Raw genomic sequence first — 27,901 nt, forward strand, 5'->3', positions numbered from 1 at the left:
GCTGGCAACAGCGGAATATTAATGCAATCCTTTATTGGCAACTTTACCTTTGAGGTGAATGAGGTTGGCTTGTGTTCTGCAACAGGGCTCTGTCTAATTAACGCTTTTTATGGACACCGCTGCAGCATGCTGTGCAGATGTAAAGTGGACACGAACTCAGCCTCCGTCCTCATCCAACACAAATACTTCAGTTAGTTGGTTTTTTTCTCCTTTCAGTTTGGGCTAAACTGCCGAAGGTGAAGCAGCGCTCACTTCTTTCTGTAAGTACGTCTGGTTTTCTGCGGCTTTCCTGACAAAAGCTTTACTTCTTTTGGGCTGAACACCACATCCAAGGCAAAGAGCGCAATTAAAATTTGAAAGTTTGCCATCCTGTAAGACAGAAACCACAGACATACGGTAGCTGAAGCCAAGGGCTTAATTAGACGTCTGACTCTGCAGAATTTTTGCTCAGGGACCAGAACTTCAGCACGTCAACATTCTTAACAAGCTGCTTATGTGACTCACAACTCCAGAGCTAACTAATACGGTCATTATTTGTCCAGCCGCAACTTTTCTGACATGTTTTATTTAACTAGCTAAATCAAGAGGTTATAAGGAATCCTACTGGATCTCACCTGACTAAAGGTGGGAAAAAATATTTTTCCATGTTTAATCATCATAAATGACTGATGAATCATGAATTAGGAACTTTTTTTTTTTTAAAGATAATTGAAATCTCAAGTGCCACAGCCGTACCTAACCACTTCCTGACCTGCAAATCAAATAATTACTTTGGTAGAAAATAAAGTAAGCTGAAAGATCAGGATGTAGCACATCACACACTGATGTCAAAAACAACCACGAGCAGCTGAGAAGGCCTTGACGTCTGGAGAGAGATATAAAATACTTTATTTTGCTTCAGGAACCAAAATGAGAGCTATCATCTGCAAACAGGAAACAAACAAACAACTTCAATACTGTGTCAAACTCTTCCAAATGTCAAAGTTATAAATGGTAATAAGTTTATGTCACACCAAGATTGGAATAATATAGAAGTTTTTAAATGATTCATCAGTGCAGAAATGCTGGTGCAAAGTGGGAAATTTTGACGTCTGAGTCTGAAGTCAGATTCTCACTTGGAAAGTCTGAGAAGATTTTTAAGGCTGACTTCGATCCAACATGGCCGCTCCTCGCATGGACAGCAGCAGATGTGGAAAAATGTTGATGTCACAAAACACACGTGTACGAGTGCGTCTAAACTCAGCGTCACATGTCGCACCTTTAACTTGAATTGAACAAAATCAAAGAGCTCAGAGAAGGTGTCAGAAAAGACACATGAGTAGGATCTCATTTAAATTTTCAACTTGCTGTTTAGTTTCCAGAAACGACTTCTTCTATTTGTTTGTGAAAGTTTCAATTTCCAGAGCTCAAGTTGGAATAATAAACTAGATTTCCTGGGTGTATAAATTTTGACTTGGAAGGTTTTTGGTTTCTCTCTTTTCTTGACGTTAAATCCAACATGGCTTCCCTGTTTATAAAACATATTTTAAAAAAATGCAATTTACTGTTGTCCGTCAAAGAAGAAAAAATATTTTAATTCCATTTTGTAGTCATCAGTCTGACTATATACACTCACATTTTTGCCCCCTATAGAGAGCCATTTTTACTATACATATATAGTTATATAATAATAATAATTATAAATACTACTACTATTGTTATTGATGTTATTATCATTAAGACAGTGTCAGTTTTGAGCTGAACTGTTCAGTCATTTTTCTGACTTGGAATGTGGAAATTTAGAACATGTATTTATTTATTTATTACATCTTCTAAACCTGCGACAAAACTACTAATAATAAATCTACATTTGAATCGTGAAAACCTCCGTTACCGATATTACACAGCTCATGTAAAAAAAAAAAAAAACAACGATAAACAACAAAAACAGGTTCTCACCTGACAGCCGTTGCTTTGGCCGCTGAACGGACTCCGTTTCCCATGCGCCCCTGCGGTCCCCGCCCCTCGCATACCTCTGGTGTTGCTCATGCGGCGCTTGTGGCGGATCCCGCACAGGACGAGTTGCCCCAGCAGAAGCGGCGCGGCGCGGCGCACGGCACCGAAAACTTTCCACCCTGGGATGGGAAAGTTCGACAGGAACGTTTTGCTTTTCTTCCTCTCTGGTCCGAACCACGCAGGAGGAAGAGATCGGATATAAAGCAAGAGCCGGTTGGATAAAAGGATTGGTGTTTTTTGGGGGGTGGGGGGGGAAGGGTGGTTTATTTCAATTTACTGAAGATTTCGCACTTTGGATCTGCTCCATCCGAAGATTAAAAAACAAAAAACAAAACAAGAGGTTTCGATCCTTGGAGGAAAAATGTCCTCCTCTCCGCAGCCTCCCGGTCCGGTGAGGTTGGCCCTGTTCCTTCTGCTGTTGGTGGGACCGGAGCGTGGGTCGGGGGCCCACGCTGGGACGTGCCCCCCTCCCTGCGTGTGTTTTGGGGAACTTGTGGACTGCGGTCGGGTGAAAAGGGGCCGAATTCCAGACACGATCCCGGAGTGGACGGTTCAGCTGTGAGTCCTCCAGGAGAAAGTTTTTCTGTTTTCTGTGGAAACTTTGCTTGTTTGTGTCATTTCTGACCATGGAATGGTTTATCAGCGGAAAGGAAAAGAGGAAGAAATCACAGAATTCAGTGGTGCCACAAAATTCCTCGTTTTATTAGATTTTTTAAAAATATGGTTTATGGTTTAAAGATAGCAATATTCATACGAGGTCAACTTGAATGAATACTGTTATAACCCCCCCCCCCCCAAAAAAAAAAAATCTTACAATTTTGTGTCATCACAGACAGACCTTGCATGTCATCCAGTGATCAGAGTTGTCTCAGTTTTTCGATCATCCATCCCGAGAAGAAAAAAGGACAGATTTTTCATAAATCCGTCGATCAATCAGCCAGCGATCAGAGTTGTCAGACTTTTCAAAGGCGGCATCGATCAATCACCTGGAAGTCAAAATCGCCTCCATTTCCAGAGATGCACTAATTACTCTGGTCACTTTGGAAATGTTGGATTGACTTCCTACAGATTCACCAATCAGGGATCAGAATCAGACAGTTTTCCATAGATGAAAATTAGAAAAGGTTTAAGGACCTTTTGCTTTCAGCAGAAATAGAAATAATCTCACCATTTGTTTGATTGTTTTTTATTATTATTATTTGAAACTACTCTAATCTAAAAACCTACAGAGTATTGGCATCAGCCAGGTGAAGTGTGATCGGTGCATTCCTAGTTTTGTCTAAAGTCGAGCTATTTTTTCTCTCCTCCTTTGTTGTGGCAGTGGTTGTAATTACAGCAACAATCAACTACCTGATCCCTCCCTTTAGAAGTAATTGAAACAAAGCTGCTGCTGTGTTTGTGATGTTTTACAGTGCAGTGAGCCCAGTGAGTGATCGGGTGGCCTCAGCCTTCAAAACAATTCAAGCCTAAGTCTGCAGAGTTGAACTTTGTCCTGAAGTTCCACCGTCTCGACTCGTCTCGTGTTTTTTGTTTTTTTTTTTCCACTGGCTCCACAGGCTGAGTCCGTCCTCCGGCCTGCTGGAGCCACAGCAGCATGCACAGCTCTAAACTCATATTCGTTCCGTCTTCCACTTCACAGATAATTGTCCTGGGTGATTTTTTTCTTTTTTCTTTTTTTTATGGCGCTGTGTTAGGATTTAGCACTTGACTCAGCGCCTGCTGAAATCCAGTTTTTCTCTTTTGCTGCTCTGGAAACTTGCGACTTGCCAGAGAAAACAGACCCAGCCTGCGCCTCACAACCAAAAAAAAAAAGAAAAAAAAACTGCCTTCCAAAGAAAATTGAGAGAAAAGGAGGAAGAGGGGGGGCTTCCACTCAGGAGGAAAAATTCTTTTCACTCTGGCATGCTAATTTACGAATGGCTCTCCAGCACATCTTAAACCCCTTAAACCGCCCGACTCTTTGTTTTCCAGCACCCCATTATTTCTGCTGAATTAGCAACACCGGGGCCAGCAGTGGTACTGATTAGGGAGGAGCGTGTAGCTCTGGGCCGCAGAAAACTCACACTGACAGGGGAAAAAAAAGGATGAAGTTTAGCCAACAAAAACAGACGTGTGTTCAAATGTTAGAAAAGGGAGGAAAAAATGTTTTAAAATCGTGTGTGTAGAGAAAGAAGTTAGCTTGAGTGTTTATGTTATTACAATGATGCAATGCAAAAAAAAAAAAAAATCATATGTTGTATGCTTTTATGATCTCAATATCAGATATTAACAGAAATAAATGTCGGTTGTCAATATCAACCCTGTTTTATTTATCGGACCGGTACAGACATGGTCAAATATGACTAATATTGGCCGTTACTGATTTTAATGCAAATATATTGTTTATCACTAATTCTCTTAATTTTAATCCTCGCATAATGACTCTTACAAAATATAACACATTAGCACTCGAAGGTCAACTGATGTTGACCTTCGACCTTCTGCTGGTAGATCATTAGAATCATAACACCACAGCTCCTTACAGTAGAATGATTGGAAAATGAAAAAATCCCTAAATCACTTTGTGGCCTGTTTGAATTAACGCAGGTGAAAACATCTTGCCGTAGAATGCAATGATTTTTACCAAAATGACCAAAACTACAAAGGTGAAAAAGTTTAAGCGGCAAACTAATAGGACTAGGAAGCAGACCCTAGATATCAGTTTTTATGGTTACGCAGATATTAATAATATTCTCCTATATCTAGCTAACCTTTGGGAATGTGTGTTTGCCCTGCTGTGACCAACATTTCCTGTTAAGGGCTCCACTACAAAAATATGTCAAAAATTTTAACAGCAGCATTTTAGCTAGACTTAGCTAAAAAGCTAAAGCTAGCTCACAATAGCATGAAGGCTAGCACCAGCATGTTGACCTACAATAACATACTCCATGCAATCTAAAAAGCCCACATAAAAGTCAACATTAGCTAAAAAGCTAAAGCTATCTAAAATACTAATCATAGCATCTAGGCTATCACTACATGCTATGACAGCCTAGATATTATCATCTAGATTATCATATGTTTACAGCAAAAAAATATTTTTTAGTTAGGGACTCACAGATATGAAAATATTGAGTGATATAGATATCCGATATTAAAATTGCTTTTGTAGCTGAAAATCGATATTTACATTCTATTAATTTCGTGATCATTTAGACACAGTTAAACAAATAACACCTCTGACATTGCTTCTCTACTCCAGTTAAACACAGGACAGGGTCACCATGACCACCAGAAACACAAACGGCATCAAGATAGACATAAACATCACTTGTTAATATGAATCAGAAAGACTAAAATGGACCAATACTGACATTAATGCCGATACATCGTGCATTGGTCCTTTCAGTTTCTCCGTGTATTTGATTTGTAAAAACCCTGTTTGTGTTGCGATTGAATATTCAATGTTTCACATCCAGCTGAACAAACAGAACTGGCCAAGCAGGACAAAGCTGCAATTGTACAAAATGTTGACTTGGAGCTATTTTAAAATTATTATCAATCTAGCAAGTATTACAAGTAAAAAAAATAGCGCTCATTAACAAGACGGAGCAAAAGGTTGGCAGCCATTGTTTCACAAAATGCCAAGTTGCTCATTTGAGCCAATGCTCTTCCACTGTTGGCATCTTACCCCAGGTGGTGTACCTCACCGCAGCCAAGAACTGGAGAAAGTTATAGCATGAATATATAAAGCATTAACATTCCCAATCAAGCTGACAAAAAAACAAAACTTCTCTGTCCTTTTTGTCTGGAATTGATATGAGCAAAAGTAGAAAAACCCTCCAAATATAATCATGGAGGAAGAACAAGAAGCAACCAAGGAAGGATTCAGTCCTGTGACTGATTTCTGGTTGCATGGCCCTAACCCTAACCCTAACCTCTGGACTCCTGCTAATTTATGAATAGTGAAAATGAATTAGATCATTTTCATGCATAAAGAAGCATTTTCAATACTAATACATATTTCAAAGCCAAAACTCAAATATACAACAAATTTTTTAAAAAGTGTGAATATCAAGTATTTCTACCAGGATTACAGCTAACAACAGTTCAACTTTGCTACTTCATTGCTTGTAGGTGATGGATCAAATTCAGAAGCTACAATATATCTAAAGTATACCTGAATGTGTTGTTTTTATTATGAAAAATGACAAAGTTCTATCGATCTAAGTTCCATTGACTGAGAATAGGCATTAATTATAACATTTCTCGTGAAAACAAATTCTCATTAGGATTAGAATTTTGAATTTTTTTGACAACTAAAATGTCCAATTCTGACAGCAATGTCACAATTATTGTATTTTTACCCCCCACTGTTGGTTCCAAGAGAGTGTCAGCAAAAAGTCATAAAATTCTAAAATAAGATTCAGTGCAGTTACTGAGATTCCACTGTGGTATCAATGTTAGTCTTTTTTTTTTTTTTTTTTTTCATATCATCACTCTGACAGGTCAAATTGAACCGATATTGACGATCAGTTATTACTTCAATGTTGGATTGCTTAACTGAAGTGATGTCAGTGCTGTGGTTGTTTTTCACTGTCAAAAGGATAGGGATACATATATGTATCATATAAAATATTGGTCAATATCAGTTATCTGTCATAACAGCTAAAGATATCAGCCCAAATTTTCATATCAGTGCATTCCTAACCACCATAAATTCCACAAAATATCGCGGCAAACCTTATTGCTCATCTCTCATCAGGACACTTCATAAAAGATCAAGAGCGTACGTCCTGGGAGGTCGTCCTAAGCTCCTCCCACTGTAGGATTTTATTGGCGTTGCAGCCCCGCCCATTCAAAACCACACGAGCACCGTTGAGCATCAAACAACAACCGGCTGCAGGAACAGACTGATGTCATTTTGTTCTGGCAGATGCAGGCTGTTTTTTGTTTTTTGTTTTTGTCACTGACGCGTGATTACGTTCAGATTTATTTTCCCGTCAAACGAGAAACAAACACCTAACCTCCTCCGCTTCCAGTGTCTCTCGGTGTGAACAGGAACAGGACACACTCTCTCGGCTTAAAGAGAAGCAGTTTAGGTGCCAGATAAGGAAGTGGCGCGGTCTGCTTCCAGCAGGTCCCAGCCTGCAGGCCAGGCCTCGTGTTATCTCTCTTCACTCAGAGCCTTCTTTGTGAGGGAAATGGAAGTGTAGGGTCTGTGCAAGGTTTATCTTTGGAGCGTGATAGGACACCTCCAGTGGCGGGGCGACAACAACAACTTATCGTTGGAACACGGCGAGAAAAAGAGGAGGGTACGGACGGATGGGGGTTTGTTCCAGCAGAGTAAGGAAAACTTTGCCTGATGTGTTCATGAAACCGTCAAAACAGGCCCAGGTTGTCTCCGAGGTACAAAAGGCGTTCCTCTTGCTTTTCCCAGCATTACAGATACATTAGTAGCTGTTAGGTCCCCCCACTACGCTCCCCTCCTATAAGAGTTTCTTGATGGATTCCAGATGTATGAAAAAAGAAGAAGAAGAAGAAGAAGTGTCTGGCACCACAGCGTTGATCGTGCTCAGCAGTGCCAGTAACGCCGCCGCTTTATGGTGCCTGAGGGCCCTCTTGCCAGAGCTCTGCTGCTGGTTTTAAGGCTCATTTTTAAAAACAGGCAGCAGACACAAGAGCACAACCCAAAGCCGGGCCGCAGCCAAGCCAAGCCCAGGCCTGGACCGGGCCGGGCCAGAGCCGGGCCGAGTGCAGCACAAACACGAACACGACTCAGACAAAAGCAAAACACAGCGCCGGACACACAAGACGCAGTCTGTGTGGTCATGCAGCAAGTCCTGTGTCAGTCGACCTTACAGTGCAGTAATTACGAGAAAAACAGGATGGCGTCCGAATATTTTCCAAAATGTTCAGTGGAATATATAATTGGTGTGTTTCTAAAAGCAGGAACTTCAGCAGCTATTCCTGCTGCTGGCACCAGAAGCCAAAGTATTGATTATTACAGTAATCACCACTGATCGGTGACCTCATCAGCCAGCAGGAAATGCAGTTCTGCATTTGCTTTGATGCATAAATGGGAATTGTTTTGTGATTTTGTGCTTTTCTGCCTGATTCCAAACGACAATCGCTCAAAGAATTTACAGTTGAGAGGTCAGGAGGTCAGGAAACCCAGAGATCAATAACAACCTGGAGAATCCTGAGTGGCTCATCTCTCTTAATAATTTTAAAACATTTTTTATATTATTTTTCATTCTGACACAGCGAATCCAGTAAAGGGGAGACAGAAACACATTTTCCAGATAAGTTCTGACTCAGCAAGTATTCACCTCACATGACTGATCATCTGTCCCTGCAGTTCGAATCATTTGCATTTTTTCCCTCTATGTCTCTCGAAAGCTTGCAACGTCACCAATGCTTAGTTGACATGACAGAAAGATTACAATTTGCTCTACAACACATTTCCAAAAACCTTTGAGATTTTCAGAGATTCGTGCTCTGTGCTAGTTCGCAACGTCTGCTTCCTGTTTATTGCAGCCATGCGCGGCGTCAACATCTGATGAGATCACACTTTGTGTTTCCTGGTTGATTTGCTCCAAACCAGAAGACAGAAACACGGCTCATATTTCTTTGGAGATTTTGAAAGTTTGCTCAAAAGTCATGTGAGAATGAAATGGAAACGTAGCCACTAAAATGACTTTAGACTGTAAGTTGATGCCCCTAACAAGTCCTTGCACATTGGTAAGCCGTGATACTGGCAACAATCTAAATGTGTAAATCATAATGGACGATGTGCCATCTTCTTAACACAACTTTAGAGAATTTTGTTGGTCTTGAACTTTGATGTGAATTAATTCCAGTTCCCAGCCTGTGCCTGGTAGTAAGGCAGAAAGCTGTTAATGTTTTCTGCAGGTCATTATGGAATATTGGAGCTTGTGAAAAGTGCAGTGCATTGATGTTTACTTCTTCCTCCTTTCACAGGGACTTGAGTCATAACAAATTGCAAGCGCTCGATGGGAATTTGTTTTCCAGACTGCCGCATTTAAAGGAACTGTAAGTGTTCTTGGTGTTCGCAGTGTTTACCCAGGTTATTAATAGTCTTTTCTGTCCTTCGATGAACTAAATCTAGCAATCTATTTCTGTTGTCTTACTTCTACAGAAAGCTGAATCACAACAAACTGGAGGTAATACCAGACCTGGGTCCTTATGCTTCAAACATCACAACCCTCAGTCTGTAAGTAAAGGCTTTTGGATAACCATTACATTAGTCTGTTGTCGCCTCAGCCTGGTTTCGATGGTCATTCTCTGCCAGGACTATTACAGTTGGTTAAACTCACGAGTTGGGAAGTTGTTTCTCCCAACTCAGCCAAACCCGACTGACTGGGCTAGTTCCCAGACTGGCCAAGTGTTTGCAGACAAATGTCACCAGGACCATTGGAAACATTTTTCTTCTGTCTGGAAAGAGACTTCAGCATCAATTTAGTTCCACTCTTTCAGAGGAGAAGTTCCAGAGATCAGCTTTCAGGCAATAAAAAAAAAAAAGTCTCTTGACTTGTCACATTTTATCCTTTGCAAACTGGGAGCTCGTAATCGTCTGGAATCTTGTTTTGCAAGACGTGCGTTCAGAATCACACCAGATATTAGTCTGTGAAACCGCAGCGATTTTCGTTTGGTCTGTGGCGCATTTCTCAAAACTACCCAGTGTGAAGTTGTTGCGGAGGAATGTAGATGTTGCTAGATGAGGCGTATTCCTCATCAAGCCCTGACACGACAGTGGGCAACAGCCGCAGGCCGCTGCAGCCAGCCAGCCAGTCAGTCAGTCAGTCAGTCAGTCAGTCAGTCAGTCAGTCAGTCAGTCAGTCAGTCAGTCAGTCAGTCAGTCAGTCAGTCAGTCAACAATATGGTTGTTGTTTTTGGAAAGCAATCTCACCTCCAGCAACAATTTAGTTCACAAAGAAAACTAAACATGAGCTGGTTTGCCATTCGACAGTCTCCAACAGAGTGCTCTTCCAACAGGGACGTTGATCCTGCTGCATATGGGTTGGGTTACATTTTAATCCATGCTTGGCTTCTAATTTGGCAAAGTGGCTCAGATACATTAAAGTACCTCAAGTGAACAGGTATGCCCTTCCCTTAATGGTCATAAAGGAGTTTTAGCATTTTAATGAGCACACCAAGTGACTAAAGCTCTACACCTCTGAATTTCATGATTTCCCTACAGTAATATAATATAGAACAGCATTATGTTATCGGGCAAAATGTAATACTTTTTATAGTCTCCATGCCTGAAGTCTGGTCATGCACTCATAAATAGGCAGTATGTGAGACTCCACTTCCTCTTGACCATGGAGGAGAGGATCGCTGGGCACAGTCACTCAGAGAGTGACATGAGCAAAGAGTCGTCTTGTAATCAGAAAGTTGTGAGTTCAATTCCAGCTTTCTCTTCCGACATGGCGACGTGGCAAGGCATCGACATCCTAAGGAGTGTTCAGGTGGATGAATGTGTTTGGCAAAAGTGACCCTGTTGCTTAAGTAGAAGTATGGAGACTTGTGTTAAAAGTGACTCTGCTGAAAGTAAGAATACTGACTAAAGCCTGTTAAGTAAAAGCAAAGAACTACTGAAATGTACTAAAGAGCAGAAGTAAAGCGTGACTGTTACCTTCAATGATACATAAAAAACTAACATGAAAAAAATGATGTTGCTCTTACCCCTTTACAGGTCCACACCTGGAAGGATTTCTGTTTTTCAGATTTGACAAGGAATTTCTGAAGGCCACAATAAGCTCATGGTCTTTACGTTTTCTGAAAACACACAGCATTTGCTACGAATCATTCTTGGAGCTGATGAAATGAAAAGAGTCCTCTGAGACTGCGTTCACACCAGCCCTGTTTAATCCGCTTTCACTGAACTCTCGCCCGGTTTATTTGAGGATGTGTGAAAGCGTAACCGGACTATCATCCTAAATCTGGGTTCAGTTGAACTCTATTAGATTATCTAAATGCCTAAAATGTGTTATCTTATCTTAGCAGTATGTATCTATTTTCAAAGTTTTATGCAATTTAGACATAATTTGGCATTGGAAAGAAGAAGAAATTTAACAGAAATGGAAGCAGTTCAAGCCTCATCTGGCCTACAAACAAAACATTGCAAATATTGTTATTATGGAGTGCCAGTACACCACACCAAATGCACTATGTATCCCATAATGCTTTGTAATGGCGAAGACAACCTGTAGTTGTGGGAGTTTCTGTCAGGGCTGCAGTGGTTGTTACCAGACACATGCAGGAGGTTTTTGTGTGGAACTAAATGTCCAGTGCAACGTTTTGTAGTGCAACTTCAAAACGTGACGCCAAAACAAAACTATCATTAAACTCTGCAGTTTGGGAAAAAATAAGGTTTTTATGCAATGAAGGTCAAACCAAAACTCGATGTAAGTGTGCATTTCCATAAAGTAAATTTAAATAATAATCTAATAAATGCACATAGTGAGGCCACTTTCTTATCTGTTTCTTCTAATTAAGGCAAACCATGTTATGATTTTAAGTGCCAAAGTGCTCTCGACCCACCTATTATTGTCCAAACTCAGATTTTAAATGCACATTCATTTTATTGGTTTGTGTTTGAAAAAAAAAACTGGAACAAGAGCAAAACTTCAACTTGTTTGCTTTCACATGCTATCTTCATCAGCTATCACCTCTTTCCCCCTAACGTTCAGCAGTTCAGTGTGATTTCTTCTTCTTTTTTCTTCTTCTTCTTCTTTTTCCACCAGTGGAACATTTTTCCAGAATTTCTCTCTCTCCTTCAAGCTGGGAGGGTTGTAAGGGGGAAAAAAAAAGACCTCAGGGTATCAAATACCACTTATTCAAACAGCCAGTCAGACATAGCGGCAGCGCTCGCCGACTTCTTTGACCTCGCAGCTTAGAGTAAAAACAAATGGCAATAACCCTGCAGCTGGTAGTAATTGAGTCGTGATCATCTTAATTAATTGAACAATTTCCTTGGAATTTATGGGGGGAGGGTGGGGGAGGGGATTGAGGGGGCTATGGACCCCATCCTCCAGCCCCCGACCAAATCCCCTGGGTTCAACAAAACCAGAAGGGTTCAACAAATGACCGCAGAGATAGCAGGTTAGATCAGGCCTACAAGTGGCTGAACTTCTTGGCATTTCATCAGAGATTAGGACTTTGCTGAAAACGAGAATTAGAAACCAAAACAAGTATCATAACAATGTTTTATGGTGTTTCTATGAAATATGTGTGTGATAAGAAGCCTGTGAGAAACCCCCCCCCCCCGAGTTTCCATCAGTCGGTTTGAAGACTCAAGACAACAAGCAGCCCCTCGCGCTCTCAGAAAGCTGCTTTAGCTCGGCCAGCCAATGAGCTAAAACGCAGAGTCTCGTGTGTGTAAGATATCTGACAAGTTTAATATGGCGTCTCAACAATGAATGCAGCGCTGGTTTTCATTACCGGCGCCACGGCTGTGAGAGGGAGTCATCAGATTGCGCCTGAAAATTCTGTTCTTTTTCCAATAGGAAATACCACGCAGACACACACACACACACACACACGCACACACACACACACACACGCACACACACACACGCACAACCCAGACACACCACGAGTGAGACGGTTTAAAGGGAGAGAGAGGAAGAAAAATAAAAAAGCTACTTTCCGTTTGAAAAGCTTACTCTATTAAAATTATTTGCTGCTTAGTGGACACGGCTTTACTGAAAACACATGTCAACAACAACAGCGTTTGGGAAAGGCTCTCACGATTTCGCATAGTTTGTCGGTTTGTGGGGTCTGGTTGATGGCCCGCAGCGCTGCCAGATCCTGGCAGGTAGCAGCTTGAGGGAACCCAATTGTGCTTGTATAACAAATGAGAATCTGGGACATAAACCCTGAACGATTATGAACAACATCTCTGTTCCAGTCATTCACAGCCTTTGCCTATCTAATTTCCCTCTGGTATAATCTGGAGGAACTAGATGGAGCTCATGTAGCAAACCTTCTTCTTCTCCTCCCCTCAGTGACATGAAAACTGAGATGCACTTCAGTCTGAGAGCTGAGGGCTGTGGTGTGTGGAGACCCCTCTGTGATTCTCTCTATGAAAAGGTCTTTCATTGTGCTGGACTGCAGCTGCAGAGTGTTTCAGAGAAAGGCATGTGTCAGTTACCAGCATCAGCAGATACCATAGTTTTAGGGATATGAATGACTTCTGCCTTTTCCCGTTTAAAAAAAATAGTAATTACTTCAGGGGTGACCAACTCAAATCCACATTGGGCCAAAATGACACACAGCTTGCTTTTCCTCTGTTCTGTGGCTTTTATTAAGCTACAAAACAGAGAAAATGCCGCCTCTGTTTAGTGCAACTAATGTGAGAGGGGGGCCCAATACGGGATATTTAGGGAAAAATAATGATACGGCAGGAGAGGGTTGAAAAACAAAACGGTCATTTCCAACCAAAACGGGAGACTTGACATGTAGGCCTAACGTACACCTGCTGTCTGAACTCACTCCTCACCTCAAGACCAGATTATTGCTGTTCAGAGCTGATTTTTCTGATGACGTACTAATTCTAAAAGTGAACGTTGGCTATGAAATACCTCTGAACTGTGCTAAGCACTGAGCAGCAGAGGTAAGGACTGGGCCTGCAGTCTGACTGGGCCTGCAGTCTGACTGGGCCTGCAGTCTGACTGGGCCTGCAGTCTGACTGGGCCTGCAGTCTGACTGGGCCTGCAGTCTGGTGCATCAGAGGGACTCTCTCCCTCGGCTGCTGAATCTCCACACACAAAGACAGCACTGTACAGCTCTGTTTATAACTAAGCAGTCCCTGCACTGCAATTTAGGAGGCGTGCAGCTCAGGAAATTGCTGGCCTCTGCCGAGGCATGCTTTCACTGAGGGAAAGGTATTCATCAGCCAAGTAATTGGTGGGTAACTTTTTTAAATACCTTGTTCGTAATTACCTTATAAACAAAATAACACATCGCTAAACCTGAGGGTCTGAACAGCGACGTTAGTCATGTTCAACAATTAGCTTCCTGTTAAATATATGCAAGCAGCGTCAGCTTGGAGAAGAAGAAGAAGAAGAAAGAAAAAAGGGCATGTCAGAGAGTTTCATGTTGGGTGGTAGGTTTCGTGAGATGTTTGACTTTTTTTTTCTTTTTTTTTTTCGGACCGCGGTGGAATTTACAGTCTTCACTGTTTGCATTTTTGGGAACATGACACCGTTTTGCGCCACTAGTCAGATACGAAGCATTCCTGCAATTTATAGGAGCAACGGTGTCTGTATTTTCAGAGCAAACAACAGGATCAGTGGGATCTTGGAGGAGCAGCTCGGAGCCTTCGCCTCCCTGGAAACACTCGACCTCAGCAACAACAGAATAGTGGAAATAAAGAGCAGCTCCTTCCCGGCTCTGCCTCTCAAGAACTTGTGAGTTTTATCCTTCTTACATGGCCTGAACTTTCTTTCTTTTTTTTCATATTTTGTCATATTTCAACCAAAATCTAAAGTAGTAAGTAAAACAGAACTGGTGCAGCGTTTGGTTCTTTTGTAAGACTCTTCCACTTCACAGCTACACACTGAGGTTTTTTGATGTAACATGATGTTCAATGAACGTTTCAGCAAGTTCCTCTGAAATCCTTCAGGTTCCTCTGCAACAATCGCATCTCGTCTCTGGAGTCGGGCTGGTCCACCAACCTGGCCGGCACTCTGCAGGTTCTTGAGCTCAGCCACAACCGGATCTCCAACATCCCGGCCAGGTTCTTCCAGCTGCCCAACCTGCAGCACCTGTAAGCTCTGCGCTCCTACAAAAGTTGCGGGTTTGATCGTTGCACCTGCTGGCTCCTTCCGATTGAGTTTTTTTCCTTTTTTTTCTCCAGGGATTTGAGCAGAAACCAGATTCGCCGGGTGGAGGGCTTGACTTTCCAAGACCTGCCCACCCTCCGCTCGCTGAAGCTGCAGAGGAACCGCCTCTCTGGGCTGATGGACGGAGCCTTCTTTGGCCTCAGCAACATGGAAGTCCTGTAAGTTCACCTTATGATCAGTGCGTGCCGAGATGATTTCCTTCAAACTTTCCCGGCTGTTGTATGAAGTGATGCCATGTTCGCCTTGTCTGCAGGCAGCTGGGCTTTAACAACCTGACGGAAGTGAGCAAAGGCTGGCTCTATGGCCTGGGGGCTCTGCAGCAGCTCCACCTCGAACACAACACCATCAGCAGGATCCAGCCTGAAACCTGGAAGTGTTGCCAGAAACTCAGCAAGCTGTGAGTCCATATTTTTCCCTCTCTCTGGACTCCTTCCCCTCTCCGTGCCGCGCCGCCTGCCCTCCTCTGCTTTGCTTACACTTCAGTTCCTCCCGCCACCAACCAGACAAAGCAGAGTCTCTATTGCTCTGCGGATCAGTGCCAGTGTTAAAGCTCTGCCAAGCTACTACACACCCCGCCTTTTCTGTCCTGCTCTTATGTCTCATGAGATTTTGGGATTTTCAGTTTTACACAGACTTCAGTAATTTCCCAAACCACACACGCTTGCTCCTGGTGGGCAAGGACTGGTGAACAGTATTGAGGATTAATAAGGTTTAGAAAATTCAGCTTTTAATGAGATGAAAGAGAAACGGACTGGAGTTTTCTTTGGCTCTGGTGACCTTGTCAAGAAACAGTTGATGTTTTTTGTGTAGTTTGGACTAAACAGCGTCTTGAAGACAATGGGCTGCGGTTACTGGTGTTACTGGTGTCCAGGTGTACAAAACCTTCCATATGTTTGCTTTTCATACCAGTGAACCATTCCTACGGTTAAAAGTCCTTCTCATAAGACAGATGGTTCTAGATTGTTTACAAAAGTTGGGAATAGCTGGCTTAAAAACTGAACCGTAGCGCAGACTGTGTCTAAACTCACCACATGATTTGTGTTGTTGTTTTATTTTTTTTTACAACAACCCATGTCAGAACAAAAAAGTGATTATGTCCATCATTTACATTTTTGATGTAAATATAGTGATAATTTTAACGTTTGCCATTTTTACTCATTGTTATTTTGCCGCTGGTTTCTGCTGCCTCTGGGAACAGATTCCTTGTTGTGGCTTTTTCCATCAGCGGCCGGCTTAATGTTGGCCAAGCCAGGATGCTTTTGGACTCATTCGCCTCGGGTCTTGCTCTTAACTTGTAAACAAGTTGCTGGTGAGCCGGGGCTATACGTCCAGCTGTCTGACCTGTTCTACTTTGGACCAAAGAAGGGTGTCCTCTATTTTTTAACTACATTCTCTCATAACTTAGCCAAAGCATTTTGGTTTTGATTACATCAGAATCACAAACATTCAAGGAATTGACCGACATAGAAGAGTTTGTAACTGTGAACTGGAAGGAAACTTTTTCCCAGAACAAAATAACAGCAGAAAAAAAAGAGTCTTTACTGTAATTGGATCTAAAAAGGATCGCCTCTGGGGACATTAATAGAAACAAATGCCACACTTTTGTTTATATTGTTGGATTGATATTAGGGGTGTGTTGCTGTGCCAATCTTCCTTGATGTTTTTTTGTGTTGTTTTTTCTTTTTTTTTCCACCCTGCAGCAACTTGTCCTCGAATCACCTGTCCAGGCTGGAGGAGTCCAGCTTCGACGGCCTCAGCCTGCTGGACGAGCTCCATGTGGGAAACAACCGCGTGAGCTTCATCGCGGGCGGAGCGTTCCGCGGCCTCTCCAACCTGCAGATGCTGTGAGTTGAGTTCGAGTTCCAAAAAGACGTGTTGTAAATGTGGCTACTGAGCGCGGACGCAGGCCCCGGGGGAACACGCAGGATTTTTGCTTTTGTTTGTGTTGCGAGGTGCATCACTTCCTCGGTCAGTTGGTGACATTTTTCGCGGTGGTAGTCTGAACGGTTGATAAAAGGCCGTTTTTATGAGCATTTATTGCGAGGGAGTTGCAATCCTTTTTGTAAGGTGACATAGAGAACAAACGTTTCCCCACGTCCTCTAAGGGGCGCAAGTAAGAGCGAGTATTTGTTGTGTGGAACAATCCATGCTATCCGTAGCTTCTAGCTCACTTCGGTACTGGAGAGGAGTGATTTGCTTTGGGAGGTGAACAAAAAAAAAAAAAATGCGCACACAAATAAAAGAAAAAGGAAAAAAAAAAAAACGAGGAACTCAGACAGGCACAACCGCAACCTCAGTAACCCCCCTCACACACATGCACACACACACTCCACCCCACACCATCCTTTCCTCTGTCCAAATTGTTCTCCCACACCACATCCACCCATCCACCCCTCCCCCACCTCTCCTGTTCCCACAGAAAGGCTCAGTAACATTTCCCGTAGCAGAGAGTAACTACAACCAAATGTGAGCGGCGCTGCTGAGGTCATCGCAGGGCAGGTGTGCGTCTAGGTGGACAGGGACCGCTTCAGGGCTCCAACCATCCCCGGCCTCCCCCTACACACACCGACATGAAAGCACACACTCACACCCTTTCTCGATTTCAACCAGCCATAGCCGAGCATGCCGAGGAGGAAAATAACTGTTTGAAGTCAATAAAGCAGCTAAAGGATCAAAGGAAGAAATTTTTTTTTTTTCCGGAAAATTCTAGGCTTTTTGGTGATCTCGATGTCATTTTCTTTCTGCGGGTAGCAGAGAGAGAAAGCGTTTGACTTTTCCTTGCTGAAAACATTTCAAAGAAACATCAGCTGGTTAGATTTTGTGGCCTCGGTGGCAGTAATTACAAAATCCAACGGCTGACTATTTAGCGTTGGCTTAAAAGTCTCATTTTGTGTTGAAAGTCGTAGAAAGAGGAAGGAAAAAAGTGATGCAGCGAAGCGGCTGAACAAGTGTGGAGTGTTTTGTTTGCCTGCTAACGTTACATTATATGGTCACTCATTTTGGACTTATTGCTAATTAATATTTGGCATGAAATACTTCATAAAACATCAAAATCCCACCAAACAGAGATTTTTCTAGTAGGTAAATTCAATGTTTGACTGTGGATATATATATATATATTTTTTTTCTTTTCTTTTTTTTTAACACTGTCTTCTCTCTTAAAGGGATCTCCAGAATAATGAAATCTCCTGGACTATTGAAGACATGAATGGGCCGTTTTCCGCACTCGAAAAGATGAAAACCCTGTAAGCTGATTGTGTCTGATAGATCGAGTTGCCTTAATAAAAACTGAGATCTTGTGGTCTGATGCAGCCTTTGTCTCCATTCTTCCAGGTTCCTGCAGGGGAACCAGATTCGCTCGGTGACCAAAAAATCCTTCTCAGGCCTGGAGGAGCTGCAGCACCTGTGAGTCGTCCTCGTGATCCACTGATTGTTTTCAAAAGTCCGAGCCGTAAACAAAGCAGGCCGAATCATAAAAGGGGTGTTTGTTTGAGCCTCGCATCCAGGCCGTCTTCTCCTTTTCCTCTGCTTTGATGTGGAGTCAAGAAAAAAAAAAAAAAACGCTGCCATTAGTATCCTTACATGTGAGCCAAAACTATATCGATCACAAAGAGAGGCAAAGTGGAGACAACTGTGTGCGTGTGTGTGTGTGACTTTTCAACAACTGCATTTGATTTTAATTAGAACCAATGCCAGAGCTCACAGCGGTTCAGAGTCAGGCCTCTTTTGATTAACAAAGCGATCTGTTGCCCAGAGTTTTATTGTTTTTTTTTCTCTCTTTCTTGTGAATGAAGATTGTAAAAATGTCTGCGCTCCTAACATCTGATGTCTGCAAAAAGTCTCTCTGAGAACCTTATCGGTGCTGATGCCTTGTCGTTGTTTTTTCTTCTTTTTTTTTTTTTCCTCTGCTCATAGAGATCTGAGCAATAACGGCATCATGTCCATTCAAGCCAACGCCTTCTCCCAGATGAAAAACCTCCAAGAGCTGTAAGTGCTGGCACCACACACCGCTGCTGGCTTTCTTATTAATATCCACTCCAAACATCAGTGAACAGTTTGGTGATGTCTTCAAATGTTCTTTGTAATTCTACGACGTTGCAGTTTGCTATCTACGTTCATCAACAAATCCAAAACCTATTTAGAGCAGTAAAGCTTCAGTGCCATTTCAATTGAGGCAGTTACAATAAGTTAGTCCTTTTTCCCTTTTTCTGTTTTATAAATATATTTATTCAAATACTTACAGAAAAAAAATCCTCCTTAACTCTAATTCTTAAACATCTTGTTTTCTCTGATTGAACATTAATTTATGGATTCATGAAACAACTAAACCAAAAGCGTTTCTGATGCCTTCTCCTCCTGGTAGGCGTCTGAATACCTCCAGTCTCCTGTGTGACTGCCAGCTGAAGTGGCTTCCCATCTGGGTGGAAGAGCAAAGCTTCCTGCCCTGCGTCAATGCCAGCTGCGCCCACCCGCAGATGCTGAAGGGCAGGAGTGTGTTCTTAGTACGCCAGGAGGAGTTTGTGTGCGGTAAGTGCATTTATTCCTGATACACACGAGCAGTTTTAATTGAGTGCTTTTTTTCCTATGGCCACTAAATGTTAAAATGTACTGTTTGTCCGTCATCTGCATACATGCTGACGTTTAGTCTTGTTCGTTCAGATGACTTCCCAAAGCCCAAGATAACGGTGCAGCCAGAGACTCAGTCAGCGCTCAAAGGATCCAACGTGACATTTGTCTGCTCTGCCGCGAGCTCCAGCGACTCCCCCATGACCTTTGCCTGGAAGAAAGACAACGAAGTCCTGAATGATGCCGAGATCCACAACCAGGCCCACCTCAGGGTGCAGGGCGATGCGGGAAGTGAGACAGAAGTCACAGAGTATACCACCACATTGCAGCTGCGGAACGTGGAGTTCTCCAACGAAGGGAAGTACCAGTGCGTCATCTCCAACCACTTTGGGTCGTCATATTCCTCTAAGGCCCGACTCACAGTGAACAGTAAGTTTGCGGTGTGCTAAATTGTTAGACAGTCTCACCAGACCCTCGACTCCAAATCTTAATCTGTTTTGCTTTTTCAGTACTTCCTTCTTTCACCAAAACGCCAATGGACTTGACGATCCGCGCAGGAGCCATGGCTCGGCTGGAATGTGCGGCCACCGGTCACCCATCCCCTCAGATTGCCTGGCAGAAAGACGGAGGCACTGATTTTCCTGCTGCTCGCGAGCGTCGCATGCACGTCATGCCCGAGGATGACGTCTTCTTCATTGCGGATGTCAAGACGGAGGACATCGGTGTCTACAGCTGCACGGCTCAGAACACAGCTGGAGTTATTTCAGCAAATGCAACTTTGACTGTTCTTGGTGAGAAAGTTTCCCTACACCTACTAGACCTTCACTGTTTCATAGTTTTTCACAGTATTGTCAAAGCTTTTCCTGTGCTTGATTCAGAAACGCCCTATTTCCTGCGCTCTCTCATGGATCGGACCGTGGCCAAGGGAGAGACAGCCGTCCTCCAGTGCATCGCCGGCGGAAGCCCTCCTCCTAGACTGAACTGGACCAAAGACGACAGTCCTCTAGTGGTCACCGAGCGCCACTTCTTTGCCGCTGCCAACCAGCTCCTCATCATTGTTGATGCTGCTGAGGTGGATGCAGGAAAGTACACTTGCGAGATGTCGAACGCTCTGGGCACGGAGAGGGGGAACGTTCGCCTGGCGGTCCTACCGAACCCCAACTGTGACTCTGGAGTGCAGAGTGTTGGCGGGAACGTCATGGGGAGCGCGTCAGGGGCAGATGATGATGGCTGGACCACAGTGGGGATTGTCATCATCGCGGTGGTTTGCTGTGTAGTTGGAACTTCCTTGGTCTGGGTGGTCATCATCTACCACACCCGCCGGCGGAACGAGGACTGTAGCGTCACCAATACAGGTCAGAGGTCACTTGGTTTGTCAGATAATCCAAGTGTCTGAGCTTGCATTAACACGTGACCTTGTCCTCCAGATGAGACCAACCTACCTGCGGATATTCCCAGCTACCTCTCCTCCCAGGGAACACTAGCGGACCGACAGGATGCCTACATCCCTTCTGAAAGCGGTAGCAGCCATCAGTACATAGCATCATCCTACAGTGGTTTCTACCTGCAGACCAAAGACATGAACGGTACCAATACTGGCCTTTTCTTCTTTGACTTTAAAGCTAAACGTACTGAAATAAAATGTGAGGTTGTAGTAACACTATTCACCTGGTGACCCTTGGTAGGTCTTTGTCACCTGGATACAGGAAGTGAAGCTGATATGGAAGCAGCCATCGATCCTTTACTTTGCCACTACCAAGGTCCGATTGGCTCGCTGCTTTGTCGCGACAACATATATCCCAGTGACCCATCTGAAGTCTTCACAGGTTGGTACAAGTCTTGATCCGGTTCCAGAAGGATTTTTAAAAGGGCCATGTTATGACTTTGTGTTGACTTTTTTTAGCTATACATCATTTGACTATGCTATTCCTTCATCAAGAACATACTCAGTGTTGCCTTGATTCTTTCACTCATTTGAGAAATCCTTCAATCTCATCCGTGTGGACCAGCGCCTCCTTCAACGAGGAGCTGCACCTTGTTTCTAGCCTACCGAGGCTCCCCCACTCAGCTACTTCAGACTAGCCAGCAGTAATTAGCAAACACCTGACGCACACTTGCGTTGCGTCTGCAGAGCTCATTCTAGGAGCTACTTCTAGTAAAAACGTTGTTAAAGGGTTAATAGAGAAAACATGTTGTGGTGACTTCCTGAAGGCGGAGTTTCAGGAAGAGCAGGAGTTTTTAAAGAGAGAGACCCAATTGAGCTAAAAAATAATGGCACTTTAAGCTCCATAAAACTAATTAATATAATGTCTGCCTTTTCACCCTCAGGTTTTTCGATTGACCAAAACCCAGTCGGCATGGAGTCATGCAGCGGCAGCCTGACCAAACCCAAAACGATGGACATCTTGCTATCGGAGCATTTTGACGTGTATCCGCCTTCTCTAGTGACGCAGCTTCCAAACACCAGCCTCAATCAAGACCCTGCGCCTCAGCAGAGGGACCGGCAGACAACGGCGGATGAGGAAGATGCTTTCGACTGTGGAAAACTTCATAAATGTGTTCCTCCCTGCAACACTTTCATGGGTAAGTTGTCAATTAACCAATTTTTTCATCCGGACTTGATTCTGCCTTGGCAATGGAATGACTTTTCAACATGTTTTCCCCACAGGTACGTTTGGGAAAGCTGCCTGGACTCCCCACAAGGATCTCTACATCCCACCGTCAGTCACGTATCACGGAATAACGCTTCACGAGAATCCTTACACTTCTTTGGACGTTGACTCGGACCTTGAGCAGAGCATCAAGGACTCGTTGGAGCAGAGCAGCCGTGTGTATGAGCTGCCTTTTGACGGCCGTAGAACTGATGCCACCTCACAACGTAGGATGAGCTCCTAGCCGGTTTTTCATGAGAACAACCAAAAGGAATAGAAAAACACGAACATTTCTACCTCACTGAATGGACACGAAAGGATGTCTGTAATGTGCAACAAGTGAATGTAAAGGACAGCTTCACGCAAAATAGCACCGGTTATTTTGCTGAAAAAAAAAAAAGATTCTGTTAAATAACGTAGATGAATATATACATTTATATAAAATTTATTATATTTTGTAAATTGTTCATAAACAGATTCGATTATTTTTGCCTACCTTTTTTGTACAAATACTTTGCAGCTGTGGCTTTCCATTTATGTCCGCTTTGAATAAAGCAGTGTTTTGCACATGTGTAAACAATAAAGCGTGTGCTGCTACGCTCACTTATGGCTTTTCAAGCCCTCCGAAAAGATGATCTGTTTCTGGTCTGAATATGGAATAGATTCACCACTGTTCTCTGAGTGGCATTCATATTCAAATACATGGCATCTATTTTCATCTAAATTCAGTTCAGATTTATCCAATATAGTCCAGGCATATATTCAGATTTAGGTTTGGATACATACTGTTCCAGTTCAACCCTAATTATATTACAATACAGTGGAAGTTCAGTTAATTATGTGATGCAAACTGCTGACAGGTGATCAAATACAGGCAAACGTCCCCAAAAACTGGCAGCATTCACCGTCACAGGCTTGGTGTCTGCACGTCCTTAAAAAGTCTTCAATTTGCAGTTGCATGTTTGATTCCCGGTCTGATGACCTCGGTCTTCCCCCGCTTTCATTACCCACGTTTCTTCCTAACTACTCTCAAATAAAGGCTGTCTGAGCCGAAAAAGATCTTTCTAAAATAAAAAAATTCTTAATTTCATAAAAAAGTAAATGGAACTTGCATGCATTAATGACAGGTCTCAATTTGTGTTGAACTATTTAATCTCGTATGTTCATTCACTGGCTCCTATGACTTGAGGCGGCTAGTAACTGAATGCTAACACTTTTGCTAGCTAGCTAGCTTCTTAGCATGGATATCATGGATAAGTACATATTTATCACCAGTTAGCTGAGCAACAACTGTTTTTGCCTCTGGCTAGCTTCTGTTGCCGACTCATATGAAGGCAAAAAAAAAAAAAACAAAAAAAAAAAACTTTTGCTAAAAAGAAGAAAAATGTTAAACAGCAAGAGCAGCTTCTTGAGTCCCTTCAGGAAAAGGACCCAGTTAAACATGGAGCCAGGGCCACAGTGGCTTTGTGCTGGACAGAAAAACAAGGTAAAAACAGAACACAAAAGATCATTTCCACAATAACTTCAGCTGTGGTTCTGTCCGGAAAAAGACGCAGCGAGACACAGAAGAACTGAGCCGGTACTTTCTATAGGAAACAAAGAATGAAGGCAGCACTAGCTTTGTAGAGCTTCAATCCAGGAAAAATAGAAGGTGCCTTTAAAAAAACAAAAAAAACAAAGACGATACTATGAACAATCCAATAGTTCCCTTACACAGAGACACATATAATTACAGGAGTATTCTGCAAGCTATACTTTCTATGAGACAGAGAAAAAAAGAGTATATAGTTATTGCCAGCAATACCTTCAAAGGCAGCATTTCTGCTGAATTAAAAACAACGAAAGACAAAAACAACTCAAAGAACATGTGCAAATAAGTACAAGTTTTGATGAAACATTGGAGCATGGTATAGCTAAATGCTGTAAAGGGGCATTTACTTACAGCAGTGGTGCTCAAAGTGGGCCCTCGAGGGCCTGCATCCTGCACGCTTTAGTTCTCTCCCTGTTGGTACCAACAATCTTTTCAGCACGTCAGTGTTCTTCTTAGGCCTTCAAATGAGCCGTCATTAAACCAGGAAGAGAACTGAAACATGCACGATGTCGGCCCTCAAGGACCCACTTTGGGAACTCCTGCCTTAGAGGTTGTTTTAGATTAAAAACCAGTGGAGGAGAACCTAGAAAATCTCTTAGGTTGCGATAGTTCTCTTAATTTGTCTTATTAAATTGACTTTTCCATGTATTAATAATCTCACCCTAGGGATTATTAGACAGATGATTGTAACGACCCACAGCAGGAGTCAGAACAAGGAGAGCAGGAAACAAAGACTGCAACTGTGTAGGATGCGGAACATAATTTGGATCGTCATGTTTCTCATTTGAAGGAGCACATATGTGGAACATTTTGCCACCAGTAATCAAACAACAAACTGGCCTTAAAACTCTTACATCTCATGTGAAGAAGAAACAGCTCAAACATGTGAACACTGAAACTGGTGCAGCAGCTAACACTTATTACTCATTATTTACTGTTAGTTTGTTGGTTTTTTTAAATTTCTTTTTTTTCCATTTTAAATAACTTTTTTCATAAAAGCCTTTGTACAGGTCGACATCTTGTTTGCCTTGAGGTCTTATTCTACTGTTAATTCTGTGTATTTCTACATGCTGACGTACCTGACGAGTTCTGACGTAGTAAACAGACCTATCTGTGCCTTACCAGAGGCACGAAACTTGGGAAAATGTAAAAAGTCCAGACCGTTGATTTGGAGGGGGCGAGATGTGTGGCCCATACGAGTTAGCAACCTCCACTTTATTATAAGCCATACATCGTCAACATCTCACAAAATTATGTTTTATGTTTTTTTCTTTTTTTATTTTACTCAAAATTTGCATGATAATTGAATGGAAACACAGCTGCTGTTTTACATCTTTTTCCTGAAAGCAAATTTAAATACATAAAAGTGCATATTTAAAATAAAAAACCCAAAAAAACTAACAAGGTCAATCACTTTTCCCAGTTTGGAAAGTTTCTTTTAAACCCTTTCAAAAACTGACTTTTGTTTCTAATCGATTTTGGATTTTTGTCCAAAAAAAACTTTTAATTCTGTCCAATTGAGAAAATCCAAGGAGAACTGTAAGGGAAAAGCACAGCTACCTGAAAATGTCATGAATGTAATGCCAAGAGCAGAAATCGAAAAAGTCTCTTGAAACAAATGAAATCAAATTCTGGGGGGAAAGTCAGAAAAAGATGTTCAGCATGTTGCAGGTATTGGTCGTGTTCGTTTTGTATTTTCAATGAGCAAAGGCGAAAATATTGTTTATATTGAGTCCAGTACAGCAACATGCAGCTCAGACGCAAAACAGGTCATTGAATCTCATTTTTTTGAGAGACACCAACCAGCAATTACAACTATTATCTGTTATACCAGCGTTATTGATAATTTTATTAATAAAGCTGGCTGTGATTAAACCCAGCTTACAATGATTCCATATAAATTACATTAATGTTGAAACAGTGTGGCACAACGAACCTTAGCCCAAGCTGGGCTGTGTGTGTTTGCTGGGTGACTCACTCCGCCCCTCACCCCAGGCCTTCTCGCCTGATGGATTGTTGTTTCAGGCCTCTCCTCTTAAACATGAGGGGCGGAAAAAGGTGTGCTTGTGCATGGGGCAAGCTGTTGAAACTTGCACTTGGAACTTGTCTTGCGGCTCGGCGGCCGCCACAGTGGAGCTGTGTTTATGAAACGGCAGATTGACGATGGTGGTGCCAGCAGCTCTGGAGAGGAGGGGGGTTTAATCAGATCCTCTGCTCCAGCTCGAGTCGCTTCGGCTTTAAGAGAAACTAACCGATTCCGAGAGTGGGAATCGCTAACAGAGGAGAAAACGTTCCATGCATGTTCTCATCGGGTTTGTATATGGATACGCTCCTGAGATTTGCTTTTATATGATGTATTATTTTTCACCCATCCCTTTGGCTGAGTAATGTTTAAGTACACCTTCTCAGTGTGGAGTTGGCTGAGTGCTTTGTGTGCCTTTGGTCTGTTTTAAAGGAATGAATTCGGGGAGGGGTGGGGGCGTGGGGCAGTGTGGGTTGTTGGAAGTCCTGCCAGTTCTTCGAGGAGGCCATGATTAAGACAAGATGGTTCAGCCACACACATCCAAACACCTGGGGAACAGCTGCCGTGCAGCGGCTGAGGCAACAACCAAGGGTCTGGTCCGTTTTCGTCTTATCTCAGAGCCAGAAGAACCCAAACTCCCAACGACCAGGACGGGTTCTGGAGTGATAAATGATAAACTCAGGGGATTCTAATTATACCCCCAGTTCAGGACAATGTGGTGGTATTTACATGAGTGACACGTTGTTTTGAGATGAATTTTCAAAACCTTTGTGTGAGGTCAGAGAAGGGATGATGAAGAAGGAGATGTGAGTAAACAGATGTCAGAGCAGGAGGGTAAGGTTTTGGGAGTTGAAGAAAGCGATGCTGCGTGCATTACCAGCACAGAACAATTCCTTTTGATCATGTTCTTTGGATTTGTTTTCAAGCAGTTAAATAGTCTAAACACCAGGAACATAACGCGAAGTTGAAATGGTACAAAGGGCTGCTCTGGTGGGCGACTTCAGGTTCTAAAGAGTTGTGGCTTTTTTTTGTGGATGAAATATTTCCCTCATTGCTTTCACCAACAGCCAACCCCCCGGCCCCACCCCACCGATGAAAACGAAAGGGATCTCCAAATAAAATCACATTTTAGACGACTAAAACCATGAGAAAAATCACAGAAATAGAGACAAAAATGTTTGAAGGTTGATAGAATCCTGAGATCTAGTTTTAGTCATGTGGAAAGTTTGGAAAAATATCCAGTGAGACATCTTTTTTTTTTTTGACTGATTTGTGAATCTGAAGCTCTTCTGGGACATCGGCAACCACAATTTCCGAAAAACGCAGCATATGCAGCAATTCCCAGGTAAGAAACTTGTGGCTCCACCACCTGAGTCAAGACGTATTTGTAGAAAGAGTTTATTTCATTTATAAAGTGAGTGTTTAGGTAGAACCAGCCTGGTTAAAAGCCAGCCCTTCGTTTGGCGCCTTGCTCTGTCCAGAGGGTCCGGACCCCTGGACTCTATTGAAGCTTGAAATGATTGGACCTGATTTTACCCCATCGCTGATGTTTGGCCATGATGTACGAAATGCTCCATTGATCGTGAATGAAGTTTACTGGACATTATGTGCACAATCATCTCCCACTGCAACGCAAGAAGAGCTGAGCTGAACGACGTCTCTGACACCAATCGAATGTCTTGAACATTCGATATTTGGCCAACGCAGACTGAAAGGCTTCGCTCGCATCCTCCGCTGCTATTGCCAAATACAACCAGACCACAGTTCTGAAACAGTGCAGAAATCGATGTCATCGTTCGCAACTCCTCCTTCTGTTCGCTGATTGGACCGGCACAATTCAACCGGAGAAATAGAGCTCACTTGGAGAAAGCCGGCACAAAAAGTAATTCCAGGAACGCGGTCTATTCAAAATCAGGAGGTGCAGAAGCAGAGAGTTACACTGTTGCATCTCAGCAAGAACGTCCAGGGTTTGAACTCCTTCTAAGGTCTTCCCTTGAAACCTCGATGAACTGCAGGTGAGTCTGGATGAGTTTATAAAATTCATTTGCCTTTTAAGATACTGTTTCCACTTTAGTGCTTCTGAAGAGCTCACTGGCTGCATTTCCATTCACCAAGGAGTTGTGTAAATTGAAATGATGACCATAAACTTGCTTAAGGAAACAAGTTTTTTTTTTTTTTTTTTTTTGCAGCTCCATCAAAATTTGTGCATTTTGCTAAACTG

General features: G+C 42.7%; 1 protein-coding gene across 1 annotated transcript; it reads left to right on the plus strand.

Moving 5' to 3' along the window:
* The first annotated feature begins 2,050 nt into the window (after positions 1–2,050).
* On the plus strand, positions 2,051–22,699 carry lrig3 (leucine-rich repeats and immunoglobulin-like domains 3). The gene is made up of 19 exons (XM_055055641.1): positions 2,051–2,553; positions 8,959–9,030; positions 9,137–9,211; positions 14,280–14,414; positions 14,630–14,773; positions 14,864–15,007; positions 15,103–15,246; positions 16,550–16,693; positions 18,014–18,094; positions 18,183–18,254; positions 18,765–18,836; positions 19,213–19,376; positions 19,509–19,844; positions 19,925–20,206; positions 20,294–20,770; positions 20,843–21,001; positions 21,101–21,241; positions 21,744–21,998; positions 22,084–22,699. The coding sequence occupies exons 1-19, from the start codon at positions 2,357–2,359 to the stop codon at positions 22,308–22,310; spliced, it is 3,321 nt and encodes a 1,106-aa protein (XP_054911616.1). The 5' UTR covers positions 2,051–2,356; the 3' UTR covers positions 22,311–22,699.
* The last annotated feature ends 5,202 nt before the right edge of the window (positions 22,700–27,901 follow it).

Source organism: Poeciliopsis prolifica, unplaced genomic scaffold (assembly GCF_027474105.1).
Source record: "Poeciliopsis prolifica strain line A6 unplaced genomic scaffold, Auburn_PproV2 SCAFFOLD042, whole genome shotgun sequence".
NCBI classification, from domain to species: domain Eukaryota; kingdom Metazoa; phylum Chordata; class Actinopteri; order Cyprinodontiformes; family Poeciliidae; genus Poeciliopsis; species Poeciliopsis prolifica.